This window comes from Peromyscus maniculatus, chromosome 23 (genome assembly GCF_049852395.1).
Source record: "Peromyscus maniculatus bairdii isolate BWxNUB_F1_BW_parent chromosome 23, HU_Pman_BW_mat_3.1, whole genome shotgun sequence".
Taxonomy (NCBI): domain Eukaryota; kingdom Metazoa; phylum Chordata; class Mammalia; order Rodentia; family Cricetidae; genus Peromyscus; species Peromyscus maniculatus.
This window is the reverse complement of record NC_134874.1, coordinates 29,124,071-29,139,647: the sequence shown is the minus strand read 5'-3', so window position 1 is coordinate 29,139,647 and position 15,577 is coordinate 29,124,071. Positions and strand designations below refer to the sequence as shown.

At 51.0% G+C, this 15,577-nt stretch overlaps 1 protein-coding gene across 8 annotated transcripts in view; it reads left to right on the top strand.

Annotated features, from left to right (window-relative positions):
* Positions 1-15,577, top strand: part of Zan (zonadhesin) — a 103,696-nt gene that overhangs the window by 44,243 nt on the left and 43,876 nt on the right. For all 8 annotated transcript variants that reach the window (XM_076560846.1, XM_076560845.1, XM_076560847.1 and 5 more), the window contains exons 35-47: positions 3,825-4,042; positions 4,362-4,503; positions 4,871-5,088; positions 5,570-5,708; positions 6,429-6,646; positions 7,807-7,948; positions 8,326-8,543; positions 10,594-10,738; positions 11,105-11,322; positions 12,133-12,274; positions 12,672-12,889; positions 13,955-14,096; positions 14,829-15,046. In XM_076560846.1, coding sequence (XP_076416961.1) covers positions 3,825-4,042; positions 4,362-4,503; positions 4,871-5,088; positions 5,570-5,708; positions 6,429-6,646; positions 7,807-7,948; positions 8,326-8,543; positions 10,594-10,738; positions 11,105-11,322; positions 12,133-12,274; positions 12,672-12,889; positions 13,955-14,096; positions 14,829-15,046 — 2,378 coding nt within the window. The remainder of the gene's footprint in view (positions 1-3,824; positions 4,043-4,361; positions 4,504-4,870; positions 5,089-5,569; positions 5,709-6,428; positions 6,647-7,806; positions 7,949-8,325; positions 8,544-10,593; positions 10,739-11,104; positions 11,323-12,132; positions 12,275-12,671; positions 12,890-13,954; positions 14,097-14,828; positions 15,047-15,577) is intronic.

The following is a 15,577-nucleotide window of genomic DNA, read 5'->3' as shown; positions in this document are numbered from 1 at the left end:
TTCCCTCAAATTTTGTGGCTTCTTTTTCTTTGTCATTGTTACAATAAAAATATAAATGCAACTTACTTAGTCCACTTAGTGCTACACACACATAAACACATACACACAGGCACGCACGCGCGCGCGTGAATTAATGGCTGACCAATTGGTATTGGATAATCAGTTAGGGGCTCATCTCTGGGGAAGACTGTTTTCCCCGCTCTCAGCACTCCTAAATTGCCTGGAGTCTTGGTCTCGGGCTGGGGCCCCGTGAGACCCCCCTTCTGTGTTAGTGTGTCTATTGGTGCTGTGTGTGCTTGTGCAGGGCTCGTTTAGGCAGCTGTTTTGTTGGAGCATCATGAGTGAAGCGTTCCTGTTCCCAGCAGATTCCTGGTCCTCTGGCTCTACAGTCCTTTGGCTCCCCCTCTTCTTCAGTGTCCCTGAGCCTTAGCTGCAGGAGTTGTGATGCAGACGGTCTCCATCTATTACAGGAGACGTTTCTTTGGTGAGGGGTGAGAGCTATGTATATCTGTGGATATAAGGATACTTATTTAGAGTGCAGTTTACAATTATTCTTCTAGTAAAGCGGTAGATTCTTTTCTGCGGGCCTGAAGTCCACACAGACAGCTCTTGGCTGTTACTGAGGTAGAAGTGCCACTGTTGCCCCCCTAGGGTCAGTGTTGTGATTCACGTTGTTTCCTTCCTTTGAAACTGTAACAGCACCTGTTGGGACAATGAAAGCTTGTCCTGGAGAGGAGGCTGTGGGACAGGATCCAGCTCAGCTCCTCAGGATCCTGGAGGACTGTATTCAGAGTGCATGGGTCTTCAACCAAAGGATTTACCTTTACCTTTGGAGGGCAACCAAGGACAGCAGCCTAGTTTTTGGGGAGTCTTTTGGATATCTCTGACCAACAACTTCAAAGGGATTTCTCACACCTGACACTGGGGTTTTGGTTAGTCTATTGCTCCTGTGGGGAGCATTGTCAGCTCAAGGGACACATTTCATTTAAACTATACATTTATACACATACACCTATATTACTATATGTAATTTTAGATAAATGAAAATAATATGACTCCTATGGCTCTTCCACACATCCTTAGTGTCGTGTCAGTTATTATTATTAATTCTTTGAGAATTTTATACACTATATTGTTATCATATTTGCCCCCTACCCCAACTCACGCAGGTCTACCTACCCACTCAACTTTATGACTTTTTTTTTAACACAATTGCGTCATTTTGTGCTCTTTATTTACTTTGGGTGTATAGGCATCCACTGGAGTGCAGTCCACCTTCCAGGAGCCACATCTGTAAAGAAAGCAGACGCTGTCTCCAGCAGATCATGGCTGCCAGTAGCTCTTCAGCTAGGGGTGGGGGTCACGCCATTTCCTTTCCCCATGCCGAGATTTTGTGGGGCTTGAACTTGTGCATGCTGAACAGCCACTGTGGTTTCATGTGTGCAAATACCCTGTTGTGTCTGGAGAGCACTGATTCCTTACAGTCGTCCACCCGGCCTGGCCGCAGACTCCCTAGGCAGCTCGCCAAGCACGGCCTTGCACTTCTGTTCCTCCTGCACCGCCAAGCCTGACTCAGCTGTGTCACTAAACAAACCAACACTAAGGCTGGAGAGATGACTTAGGAGGAGAGAATACTGTTAGAATCTTTACAGTTGTGTAACCCTCGGTGTAAATCAATAACCTGTCAATTCTTTCTTTCTTTTTTTTTTTTTTTTTGTGGTTTTTCAAGACAGGGTTTCTCTGCGTAGCTTTGCGCCTTTTATGCAAGTACTAACTGTTCTTGGTAGCCCAGGCTGGCCTCGAACTCACAGAGATCCACCTGGCTCTGCCTCCCGAGTGCTGGGATTAAAGACGTGTGCCACCACCGCCCGGCTTAAGAACCTGTCAATTCTTAAAACATGGGACTGGAAAGCTGACTCAGCAGTTCAATGCTCTTGTAGAGGACTCAAGTTCAGTCTCCAACATCTACATCAGGTGGCTCATAAACCCCTGTAACTCCATCTCCAGGGGATCCAATACCTTCTTCTGGCCTCTGTGAGCACCCTTACACACATTACACAGACACACACATACCACAAACACACATGCATACATGCAAATGGATGCCCACACACATACACCGATATCTTTTTTGTTTTGTTTTGCTTTGGTTCCAAGACAGGGTTTCTCTGTGTAACTTTGGCGCCTTTCCTGGATCTCGCTCTATAAACCAGACTGGCCTAGAACTCACAGAGATCTGCCTGGCTCTGCCTCCCAAGTGCTGGGATTAAAGTCATGTGCCACCACCACCCGGCCACAGATATCTGTAGCTAGAGTTTTCCTGCCTTGCCCACAGTCAGGGCAAATCTTTGTCACCCACCAGTCCCACAGCCGCTCAGACCCAACCAAGTAAACACAGAGACTTATATTGCATACAAACTGTATGGCCATGGCAGGTTTCTTACTAACTGTTCTTATAGCTTAAATTAATCCATTTTCATAAATCTATACCTTGCCATGTGGCTCATAGCTTACCGGCCTCTTCACATGCTGCTTGTCCTGGCGGTGGCTGGCAGTGACTCCTTCTGCCTTCCTGTTCTTTCTTTTCTCCTCACTATTAGTCCCGCCTATACTTCCTGCCTAGCCACGGGCCAATCAGTGTTTTATTTATTGACCAATCAGAGCAACACATTTGCCATACAGAACATCCCACAGCAGATATCTTAAAATGCAAAGCAAAGGATGATTAAAACTTTTTAGTATTATTAATTGTCCATATCAACAGCGTCCGTCTGATTGGATTCAAGAACCCCAAGGGTAGCAACATCTGAGAATGCTTAAGTCCCTTTCATAAAATAGCACAGAGTCTGCATAGAACCTGTGTACACCATCCAGTATACTTTCAACCCTCTCTACATGGCTCATGATATACGATATAATGTGCATGCTAAGTCAGCCAGGCCAGGAGTATAGCTCAGGGGTGGACTGATTGCCTGGAGTCTCTCAGTGAGGGGCTGGGGAAAGAGCAAGGTGATTAACCGAGGGATGACTAATGGGAACAGCACATTGCTGCCTCTCCCTACCCATGAACACAGTGTTACTACGTTTGCTCACTCTCTGTCTTGCTTTGTTTATTACGTCATTTATTCAGTGTGTGTGTGTGTGTGGTGTGTATGCACATGCACGGGCATGTGTGCATGCATGTAACAACACACATGGAGGTCAGAGGACAACTTTTGGGAGTTAATTCTCTATTTCACTGTGTGGATCCCAGAAATCCAACTCAGATCCTCAGGCTGGGTGGCACACATCTTTATTGTCTGGGAAATCTCTTCAGCCCCATCTCTCTCTGTTTTTAAACTCTCTTATGTAGTCAAGGATAGCCCTGATTCTGGATCCTCCTGCCTCTGTCCTCCAAGTGCCGATAGAACAGCTATGAGGCACAACGCATAGCTGTTTCCTTAAGGACCATTTAAAGTTCCTTGACAGTTCCTCTCCCTGCCCTGTGGCCCCGTCATACCTGGTACTCAACTCCGTGTCCTCAGCTAGTAAGTGCAGGAGGACTGAGGAGGACAAAGGTCACTTTGTTATTGCTGACTGACCTGGGTAAGTTCCCACATTGGTTTAACAGAACCCCATTTATTTACTTATTTATTTATTTATTTATTTATTTATTTATTTATTTATTCAGAGCTAAGCACACAGGCTATACTCAGTCAATGTTGAATGAATAAAGGGGGGGGCGAGTTATGTTGATGATTTAACCCACCCTGGTTTCTGCAGCCTTTGCGTCCTCGGGCCCTTCTGGCCCTCTTAACTGATGCTAATCTCCCTCTGTGCCACAGCTCTGGAATGCCCAGCTCACAGTCACTACACAAACTGCCTTCCCTCTTGTCCACCTTCCTGCTTGGACCCGGACAGCCGCTGTGAGGGCTCTGGCCATAAAGTCCCTGCCACTTGCAGGGAGGGCTGCATTTGTCAACCGGGCTACGTGCTGAACAATGACAAGTGTGTGCTCAAAACTCACTGTGGCTGCAAGGATGCCCAGGGTGTCTTCGTCCCGGTAAGTGGCATGGAGAGTGGGATGGGGCCACTTTCTCCTTGCCGTCCCGTCTCTCTGTGAAGGGCCCTGGAGCAGGAAAGTTGGTCCGGTCTGGTGCAGGCTACGCAAGTGCTCTGCCTCTGACCTGTGTCCCCAGCACTTGATGGGGACTGCACACAGGGGCTCTTCACTCAGCCTCAGATGCAATTGTTTTTTTCTGTTTTTACACCCGTGGTTTATTGACTTAGTGGACTGAAAGGACACGCCCCTCAACAGGGGGGCTGTTTCCCCAGAAGCAGTCCTCCCCGTCACTGTGTCTCTCTGCCCCTGGCTTCTGCAGGAAGGCAAGAACTGGATCTCCAGCAGCTGTACCCAGAACTGTGTCTGCATTGGAGGGGCCATCGAGTGCCAGAATTTCCAGTGTCCCTTGGGGGCTCAGTGCCAGGACAACGAGGACGGCAGCAGTAACTGTGTCAAAATCAGTAAGGGAGCCGCGGGGAAGGCGGGGAGGGTGTGCACGTGACTGGAGGGTCTCCTGGCCTAGGGGGCGGAGGACAGGACATGTCGCGGTGGAGAGGGATTCTGGGGATGCACGGCTGGGCTGTTCCTTTTCAGTTTAGATCTCTCCATGGTGAGTCTCCCACATGAGCTTGGGAGATCCATCTTCTTCTTCCCTGGGGGCTTGGCACACAGACCACACTCAGTAAATGGTTGCTAAGTGAATAATAACAAAAGAATGAAAATGCGCTCGGCTCTGTTCGTCCCAGCCCAGTCTGGTTTCTGTCGTTTCTGCTTCCTTGGGCCCCTCTGTTCCTCTCCAGTAACCCAACTCTCCTCCTCCTCCCCCAGCTCTGCAGTGCCCGGCCCACAGCCTCTACACCAACTGCCTTCCCCCCTGTCCGCCTTCCTGCTCCGACCCTGATGGCCACTGCAAGGGCAGCAGCCCCAACCTCCCCTCCGCCTGCAAAGAAGGCTGCCTCTGCCTCCCTGGCTTTGTGCTTGAAAAGGACAAGTGTGTACCCAGAATCCAGTGTGGCTGCAAAGACACCCAGGGTGCCTTCATCCCAGTGAGTGGGTGTGGAGAGTGGGCTTGGGGCCCCTTTCCTCTTCCCTCTGCTTCTTTCTCACTGCTTGGAATGTTCTGTCTGTATGGCTGGCCCTGTAATGTGTAGACCTGTGTCCTCAGGGCCTGGTATACAGTAGGCAAATGTTCCAGCATCCTACTCCTGGATTCTAGGCAAGCCTTCTGACTCTGAGCCATGCAGCACCCCCTGCTTGATGGGATTCTAGGCAAGCAATGTACTGCTCAGCCACACCCTAGACTTTCACTGGGGAAGTCTACTCAGGCTTTCTGTCTCTGGACAGAAACCTGCAGCCCCAAATGCCATTTTTAAATCAGATATTTTCTACTGGCACTTGGTTGATTGAATAGATATGGAGCTTGAATATAAGGAGAGCACAAATAAACCCTTCAGGCATGAGGCTAAACCTGGCTCTCTAGAGCATCCTCTCAGTCTCCACTTCTTTCTCATCTCCTGGCTTCTGCAGGCAGGCAAGACTTGGATGTCCACAGGCTGTACCCAGAGCTGTACCTGTATGAGAGGGGCCATCAGGTGCCGGGATTTCCAGTGTCCCTCGGGGACTCACTGCAAGGACGAGGACGGCAGCAGTGACTGTGTCAAAATCAGTAAGGGGGCACAGGGAAGGTGGGGAGGGTGCGCTCAAGGAAGGAGAAGACAGAGGGGGCGAGGAGGGTCTCGGTCCTCTGGGCATTAAAGCTCAGGGCTAAGAGCCCCCGTAGTCAGAAAAGATTCTGAGGACCTATGTTGGACTAGATCCTTTCTCAGGTTAGTTTCTAAATGGTCACTGTTATTTATAAGTGGCACTGTTTACCATGAGAGAAAAGCCACAAGGCATAACAAAACCCACTATAAGAGTTTATTAAGGGAGAGGAATAGAAGGGGTGTGCATAGGCCTATGGAATGACTGTGCAGGAAGAGAGGGGGGGAATAGGTGGAACCTGCTTTTGTAGGTCTCCCCACACACATGTGATTATGGGCTTGCTCTCTATGCCATGCATGCGCACAGGTTACGTGACCACAGTGCATGCAGATTGTGTGATCACACAGCGCACGGATTACGTAGGACGTAAGGCCCTAGGATGACTAAGCATCTTGCTTGGCTACTGGACAGCACATGTGTGGTCATGTAGCCGGGGGAGGGTCTAAGAATTCTAACCGTCACTTCCTTCCATTCTTCATACTTGCTTCTCTCAGCCTTGGCAAACAATCTGCAGTCAGTAAGTGTTTGCTGAAAGCACAATTGGGGGGAAGCCCCAAGCTCACGTGGTTTATGTATCTGTGGCCCCTCTATTCTCTCTACTCACTCCTTCTCCTCAACCCCACAGCTTTCCAGTGCCCGGCCCACAGCCAGTACACCAACTGCCTTCCCCCCTGCCCACCTTCCTGCTCGGACCCAGATGCCCACTGTGAGGGTGCCGTCACCACAGCCCCCTCTACCTGCAGGAAGGGCTGCATCTGTCAACCGGGCTATGTGTTGGATAAAGACAAGTGTGTGCTCAGAATTGAGTGTGGCTGCCAAGACACCCAGGGTGTCTTCATCCCGGTGAGTTGGTGTTGAAGGTAGGATTTGGGGTGCCAGGAGATGGCTCAGTGGGTAAATAACTTGCTGTGTAAGTGTGAGGACCTGGGTTCAAATGACCACAACCCATATGAGATGGGTGTAAATAGCCCATGTGGGTAACCCTAGTGCTTCTACTGTGAGAACAGAGACAAGACAGGAGAAGCCCCAGGTTCTTGTGTTAGTCTTGTGTGGATAGCAACTGAACAGTAACAGGAAAGAGCCTGCAGAGAGAGAGAGAGAGAGACAGAGAGAGAGAGAGAGAGAGAGAGAGAGAGAGAGAGAGAGAGAGAGAGACCGAGACCCTGTCTCAATACGAGCAGAAAGCAAGAACTAACAATAGAAATGTCTCTGACGTCTGTAGGTAAACACTTCCCAGGACCACACACAAACACACAGAAAAAAGTTTTGTTTTGTTTTGGATTTTTGAGACAGGGTTTCTCTGTGTAACAGCCCTGGATGTCCTGGAACTTGCTTTGTAGACCAGGCTGGCCTCGAACTCACAGAGATCTGCCTGCCTCTGCCTCCTGAGTGCTGGAATTAAAGATGTTCACCACCACTACCTGGCTTTTTGTTTTGTTTTTTAAGTTCGGTTGGTGGCCACTTTCTCATTCCCTCTGCTTCTCTCTGAGATTGTTCCTGCCTTATGGCTGGCTCCAGAGTGTGAAGGTTGGTCAGGGCCTGCCACAGGCTAGGCAGGCGATCTACCACCCAGCTACCCTCTCCCATTCCCTCACTAGAAGATTCTAGGCTAGTGTTTTACTGATGAGCAACATCCCATTGCTAAAATGTACTCATCTTTAATACACACCCATTGCTTTTCACCCTTACCCATTGCTAGATTTCTGATCAGGAGCTCCATTTATGAATCATGGTCCTAGTCCCCTATTAAGGAGGATTCTAGGCAGGTGCTCTAACACTGAGCCACTCCTCAGCTCCTCACTGAGGGATTCTAGGCAGACACAGTACCCCTTTACTGTATCTCTGCAGTGGTTTTTCAAATATTTCTGTGGTTGGTTGATGGAGTAGATATGGAAACTGCAGACTCTGAGAACAAATGTAAGTCCCTTTCACGGGAGGTGAGACTGTCTCCTTAGACGTGGTCTTTGGTTATCACTTCCTTCCTCTTCCTGTGGCTTCTGCAGGCAGGCAAGACCTGGACTTCTAGGGGCTGCACCCAGAGCTGTACCTGCACGGGAGGCGTTATCCACTGCCAGACTTTCCAGTGTTCCCCAGGGACCTACTGCAAGGACAGTGATGATGGCAGCAGTCACTGCGCCAAAATCAGTAAGGGGTCATGGGGAGGTGGGGAGGGTGCGCTCCTGGCCGGGGGGGGGGGGGGGGGGGGGGGGGGGGGGGGGGGGGGGGAGGAGACGCAGGGCAAGATGGAGCTTAGTTCCCTGGGGATAAAGCTCGGGCATAGGCAGGTACCACGGAGATGACAGCTTCTGGGGACCCACAGCTTGGCTGGGGCCCTGAACGCCCCATGTCCTCAGCTCACTCCTCTTTGAAGCCTCGGCACACAGCCTGTGGTCAGTAAAGGTTTGCTGAGTGAATCACGAAGGGAAGAAAAGCCCCAAGCCCTCCTGGTCGTCATGCCCAGCCTGGTCGCTATGGTCTGCCTCTGTTCTCTCCACTAACCCCGCTCTCCTTCCGTCCCCCAGCTCTGCAGTGCCCAGCCCACAGCCAGTACACCGACTGCCTGCCCTCCTGTCAGCCTTCCTGCCTGGACCCAGACGCCCACTGTGAGGGTGCCGTCACCAAAGCCCCCTCTACCTGTGAGGAGGGCTGTGTCTGCCAACATGACTATGTGCTGCATGACGACAAGTGTATACCCAGAATTGAGTGTGGCTGCCAAGACACCCAGGGCATCCTCATCCTGGTGAGTTAGTATAGAGAATAGGTTTGAGAGGGCTCAGTGGGTAACTCTCTTGCTGTGTGTATTAGTCAATGATTTACACTAAAAGTCTTACAGGCTTATGTAAGTCTAATCCAACAATGGCTGCCTATAAGTGGAAGGTCCAAGAATCCAGTAGTTGTTCAGTCTGTGAGGTTAGATGTCTCAGCTGGTCTTCAGTATACACTAGAATCCCAAAGAAGTAGGCTCTAATGCCAGTGAAGGACTGGATTTGCCAGTGAAAGCAAGCAGAGAGAGAGAGAGAGAGAGAGAGAGAGAGAGAGAGAGAGAGAGAGAGAGAGAGAGAACAAACTTCTTTTTCCCATGTCTTAATGTCTTATCTAGGCTGCCAGCAGAAGGTATAGCCTAGATTAAAGGTGGATCTTCCCACCCCAGAGATCAGATTAGAAGATCCACTTCAAATGATTTAATTAAGAAAAAAATAAATCCCTCACAGGTGTGCCCAGTCATTTGGGTTTTAGTTCATTCCAGATGTAGTCAAGCTGACAACTGAGAACAGCCACCACACTGCAAGTGTGAGAAGTGGGTTCGAATGACCACGCCCACATGCGATGCTGTCCTAGTTCTTATACGGTGCTCCTACTGGTAGATGAGAGACAGGAGAATCTTCAGAAAGTGGGAGCTAGCTAGTCTTGTGGAGAACAACAGCAGCAGAGGTGTGTGTGTGTGTGTGTGTGTGTTGGGGGCGAACTATCTCAATACAAAATAGAAGGTAGCCGGGCGGTGGTGGCGCACGCCTTTAATCCCAGCACTCGAGAGGCAGAGGCAGGCGGATCTCTGTGAGTTCGAGGCCAGCCTGGGCTACCAAGTGAGCTCCAGGAAAGGCGCAAAGCTACACAGAGAAACCCTGTCTCGAAAAAAAAAAAAAAAATAGAAGGTAAGAGTCAAAACTAGAGACTGTCCTCTGGCCTTGATGGATAAGTACTTCTCCAGTCACTCTCCCACACAAACATACACAAACACATAAAAAATATTTTTAAAAATAGGTTTGGTGGCCACTTTCCAATTTCTTCTGCCTCTCTCCACCTGGGATGTCCTTCCTTGGTTGGTCAGGGCCTGCCATAGGCTAGGCAGGCTCACTACCAAGGTGCCACACCTCTATCCCCTCACTGGAGGATTCTAGGTAGGTGCTCTACTGCTAAGCAGTACCTCAGTATTGCTGGGGGATTCTAGGCAGGGGCTCTACCACTGAGCCACACCCCAGCCCCTCACTGGGGGATTCTAGGCAGGGGCTCTACCACTGAGCCACACCCCAGCCCCTCACTGGGGATTCTAGGCAGGTGTTCTGCCTCTAGTACATGCCCCACCACCACCTCTCACCCTTGCCTGTCAGTTGGGCCTTACTCTAGTGCTCTGTGGCTGACCTACACTCCAGGCTCCCTTTGGGAGATTCTAGGCCTCAGCTCTACCATGAACCATTCCCCAGCCCTTCAGTAGGGATTATCGATAGATAGTCTAGGGATGAGCCGTACTCTAGTCCTCCACAGGAAGTCTAGGCAAGCACTGCACCCCTGAACTGTACTGCCAGTCCCAGATGCAGCATTTGCTCTTTTGTTTGTTTGTCTTAAACTTTTTTTGGTTTTTCTAGACAGGATTTATCAGTATAGCTCTGGCTGTCCTGGAACTTGCTTTGTAGACCAGGCTGGCCTCGAACTCACAGAGATCCGCCTGCCTCTGCCTCCTGAGTGCTGGGATTAAAGGCATGCGCCACAACTGCTCAGCTGTTTTTGTTTTTTGAGACAGAATCTCACTAAGTAGTCCTGGCTGTCCTTGAACTCAGACATCTGCCTGCTTCTGCTTCCCAAGTTCTTGGATTAGAGGCATTCACCACCACATCCTGACAAGATGTAGCGGTCTTCCTTTTTCTTTTTCCAAACGTTTTCCACCTGTGGTTGATAACACTGGATTCTGAATGACAGACAGGGAGGGCAGACTGAAGCCCTCCAGTGGGTGAGGCTCCCCCTTAAACCAGCCCCTCCTTTCTCACTTCTTTCTTTTCTCTTGGCTTCTTCAGGCAGGCAAGACCTGGATCTCCAGAGGCTGTTCCCGGAGCTGTACCTGCATGGGAGGGGTCATCCAGTGCCAGACTTTCCAGTGCCCCCCAGAGACCTACTGCCAGGACGGTGGCAAGGGTGACACCAGTGACTGTGTCAACATAAGTGAGGGAGCCACCATGGGGGAGGTGGAGGGGTGTGGTCCCAGACAGGGCAAGAAGGGGTGTAGTTCCCTGGGCCTTTGAGGTGAGGGGTAGAGGAGAGAGATTCTGGGGTCCCACCACTCAGCTGGGCCCCTTCTCGGCATTAGCCTCTCCATGGTTAGCCTCCCATGTTGACTTGGGAGATCCGTTTTATTACTTTGGGACTTGGCACACATCCCATGCTCAATAAATGTTGGCTGAATGAATAATACAAGAGAGGCCGAACCCCTCAAAGCTCTGTTGGTCATTCCGGCCCCTGTGGTTTCTGTAGCCCCTGCTTCTTGAGCCCTCTAATCTTTTCCACTAACTCAGCTCTCTCTCCCCATAGCTCTGCAGTGCCCCGCCCACAGCCGCTACACCAGCTGCCTACCTTCTTGTCTGCCTTCCTGCTGGGACCCAGAAGGCCTCTGTGAGGGCACCAGCACCACAGCCCCCTCCACCTGTAAGGAGGGCTGTGTCTGTCGAGATGGCTTTGTGCTGCATGAAGACAAGTGTATGCTCAGAATTCTGTGTGACTGCAAAGACGCCCAGGGCGCTCTCATCCCAGTGAGTGGGATGGGGAGGGATGGGGAGTTGGCTTAGTGTGTAAAATACATACAGAAAAAAATGAGGACCTGAGATTGAATCTCCACAACCCATGTAACCTGGCTGCCTGCGTGGCCCGTGCCTGTAATCCAGGGCTCCTACTGGGAGGTGGGAGGTAGAGACAAGAGAATCCCTAGAAACTGGAGGGCTGGCTAGTCCTGTGTGCCTAGTGGAGGAAGACAAGAGAAAAAAGAGAAAGGGAGAGGGGGAGGGGTGTTGTCTCAGTACGAAGTGGAAGGAGATTGTCCTCTGACCCCCACAGATACATGTGCCCCAGTCCCACGCACACAAATACACTCACCCACACAGAAAAAGATTGTTTTCAACCGTGGGGTTGGGGTGACTTGCTCTTTTCTTCTGTTTCGTACACCTGTCTATACACGTGGTTGCCTTGGAGTGCGGAGGCTGGGCAGGTCCTGGGACATACTAGACAAATGCTCTGTAGCTGAACCTCCAGAGCCAGACCCCTACTAGGAGACTTATGTAGTCAGAAGCTGTCTGGACTGCGCTGTGCTCCCAGGCCGTCAGGGGACGACTGGAGGACAGACGGGTACCACTGAGTTGTAAGCACTTGGATGGGGATCTGGGCAGTGCTCTGCCTGCCACACAGGTCATTCCCCTCCCCCAAATTTCCCATCAATGACTGATGGACGGACTAGATGTGAGAGCTGTAGATAGCAAGGGCAAAGGTCAGCACTTCAGAGACGAGGCTGTTGCCCTCTGACCAGCCCACCTGCCCTCACTTCGGTTTCATTCCTGGGGCTTCTGCAGGCGGACAAGACCTGGATCAACAGAGGCTGTTCACAAACCTGTACCTGTGTGGGAGGGGTCATCCACTGCAGGGAGTTCCAGTGTCCCTCGGGGACTTTCTGCAGCGACATGGAGGATGGCAACAGTAACTGCACCAAAATCAGTAAGGGAGCCGCGGGGAAGGTGGGGAGGGTGCGCGTGCCTGGAGACCAGGGGCAGGCAGGCAGGAGCTTAGTCCCTGGGCCTTGGGGTCAGGGTAAGGGCTAACAGTGAGGAGAGATTCTGGGGACTGGTACTCTGGGGTTGGGTACTTTCTCAGTCTTGGTCTCTCCATGGTTAGCACCCCACAATACCTTAGAAGATCCATTCTTCTTACTTTCTTTCCTAGGGGCTTGGTGCACAGGCTGTGGCCAGTAAGTGGTTTTGGGGGGAAAAACAAAAACAAAGAAACCTACGTTCAAGTTCTCTTGAACAGTCCATCTCCTCTGGTTCCTGCAGCCTCTGCTTCCTCAAGCTCCCCAGGGCCTCTCCACTGACCCCCCTCTCCCTCCACACGACAGCTCTGCAGTGCCCGGCCCACAGCCAGTTCACAGCCTGCCTCCCCCCCTGTCCGCCTTCCTGCTCCAACCCGGATGGCCACTGTGAGGACGTCAGCACCAAAGCCCCCTCCAGCTGCAAGGAGGGCTGTGTCTGTCATCCAGGCTTTGTGTTGAATGAGGACAAGTGTATACCCAGAATTCAGTGTGGCTGCAAAGACACTCAGGGTATCTTCATCCCGGTGAGTGGGTGTGGAGAGTGGGCTTGGGGTCCCCTTTCTCCTTCCCTCTGCTTCTCTGAGCCTGGGATGCTCATATCTGAATGGCTGGTGCTGGAGTGTGAACGTTGATCAGGGCCTGGCACTCGGTCGACTAGTACTCCGAAGTGTAAGTCACCTGTGAGGTTTCAGGAAAGCAATCTAACTCTACCACACAGCAGTCACCCATTTGAGGGTTCCAGGAAAGCAATCCACTGCGGAGCCTTGCCCTCAACTCCTCACTGGGGGGTTCTAACAGACCTTCTACCGAGGAACCACATCCACCAGCACCAAATGCAATGAACAAAAAAAAATTTTATCAATTTTATTATGTGTATATCTGAGTGTCTGTGTGAATGTGTGCCGTGTGAGTACACATGCCTGGAGAGGCTAAGAAAAGACATCAGATACCTGGGACTAGAGCTATAGATGGTTTTGAGGATCCCAGTGTGGGTGCCGGAGTCTAAACTTGAATGCTATAAAAGTGCAGAAAGCCAGGTGGTGGTGGCACACGCCTTTAATCCCAGCACTTGGGAGGCAGAGGCAGGCGGATCTTTGTGAGTTCGAGGCCAGCCTGGTCTACAGAGATCCAGGAAAGACGCAAAGCTACACAGAGAAACCCTGTCTTGAAAAACCAAAAAAAAAAAAAAAAGTACAGAAAGTGCTCTTAAATGTTCAATCATCTCAGGCTGGAAAGATGGCTCAGAGGTTAGGAACACTGACTGTTCTTCCAGAGGTCCTGAGTTCAGTTCCCAGCACCCACATGGTGGCTCACAACCATCTGTAATGAGATCTGGCGCCCTCCTCTGGCCTGCAGGGACACATGCAGGCAGAACCCTGTATACATAATAAATAAATAAATCTAAGAAAAAGGTGTTCTGTCATCTCCCCAATCCCTGAATGCGGTTTTTAAATCAGACGTCTTCCACCTGGGCATGGCTGACTCAGTAGATGGGTGGAGTGTGTGGATAATTCATCCAGGCTGTGAACTGTCTTTTCAGAACACCCTGCCAAGTCCCCACTCCCTTTCTCTTCCCACGGCTTCTGCAGGCAGGCAAGACCTGGACCTCCAGAGGCTGCACCCAGAGCTGTGCCTGCACGGGAGGGGCCATCCAGTGCCAGAATTTCCGGTGTCCCTCAGGGACCTATTGCCATGACACCAATGATGGCAACAGTAACTGCACCAAAATCAGTAAGGGGGCCGTGGGGAAGGTTGAGGAGGTGTGCTCCTGGGTAAAGGAGCCAGAGAAGGGCATTCTGAGAGTGTGGGGTACCACAGTGGGAAGGGGTTCTGGGGACCCATGGCTGGGCCACATCCTTTCTCAAGGATGCTTTCTCAGCTGTTAGTTTTCCACACAGACTTGGGAGACCTTCCTCATCCTTTTTGCTTGCCGCCTTCTTTTTAAAGGTGTATGTGTGTTTGTGAATGTGTGTGTGTGTGTATGAGTCTGTGTGTGTGAGTGTGTATGAGTGTATGTGAGACTGTGTGAGTATGTGAGTGTGTGTGTGAGTATATGTGTGAATGCACGTGCGCGTGCGCGTGCGCGTGCGCGTGCGCGTGCGCGTGCGTGTGCGTGCGTGTGTGTGTGTGTGTGTGTGTGTGTGTGTGTGCTGGATCCCCTGGAGCTGGAATTACAGCGTATTGTGAGCCACTCACCCTGGGTGCTGGGCACTGAACTCAGATGTTCTACAAGAGCAGCAAGCAGTGTTAACTACTGAGTTAAACACTCTCTCTCCAGTCCAAGACCCACTCTTCTTTCCTCGGAACGTGGTGTATCCCCCATGCCCAGTAAATGTATGCTAAAGAAATAACAAAGGGAAAGAAATTTCCCCCAGGTCTTGGGTTGTTTGGCGTAGTGGGGGTTTCCCTGCTTCCTTGCCCCATTCTCTCCCTCTCCACTAACCCACTCTCTCCATCCGAAAGCTCTGCAGTGCCCCGCCCACAGCCTACTCACCAACTGCCTACCTTCCTGCCTGCCGTCCTGCTGGGACCCAGAAGGCCTCTGTAGTGGCACCAGCCATAACGTTCCCTCCACCTGCAAAGAAGGCTGCGTCTGTCAACCTGGCTATCTGCTATATAACGACAAGTGTGTGCTCAAAATTCAGTGTGGCTGCAAAGATGCCCAGGGTGTTGTCATCTCAGTGAGTGGGCGTCTAAAGTGGGGTTGGTAGGGGATGGGAAATAGCTCAGTGTATAAAACATTTGCTCTGACAGTATGAGAACCTGAGTTTGAATCCCTACAACCCACGTAAACCTTGTTAGCCTGTCTCTAGTCCAGGGGCTCCTACTGGGATGTGGGGGGGCCAGGGACAGGAGAATTCCCAGAAACTTAAGGGCTAGCTAGTCTTGTGTGGGCAGCAGTGAACAATGAGGGAAAGAGAGAGAGAAAAAAAACCACTGTCCGGTAAAAAGTGGAAGGTGAGAACCAGTACCTGAGGTTTTTCCTCTGTCTCCACATATTCATATTCATGCACTCCTATTTACAGGCATGCCAAAGAACACACACGCACACGCACACGCACATGCACGCACACACGCGCGCACACACGCGCGCGTTCTAAAACCTGAGGTTGCACCGGGCAGATGACACACCCCTTTAGCCAAGCACTCAAGAAGCAGAGGCAGAGGCAGGCAGATCCTGTGAGTCTTGACTAACTAGATCTACAAAGTGA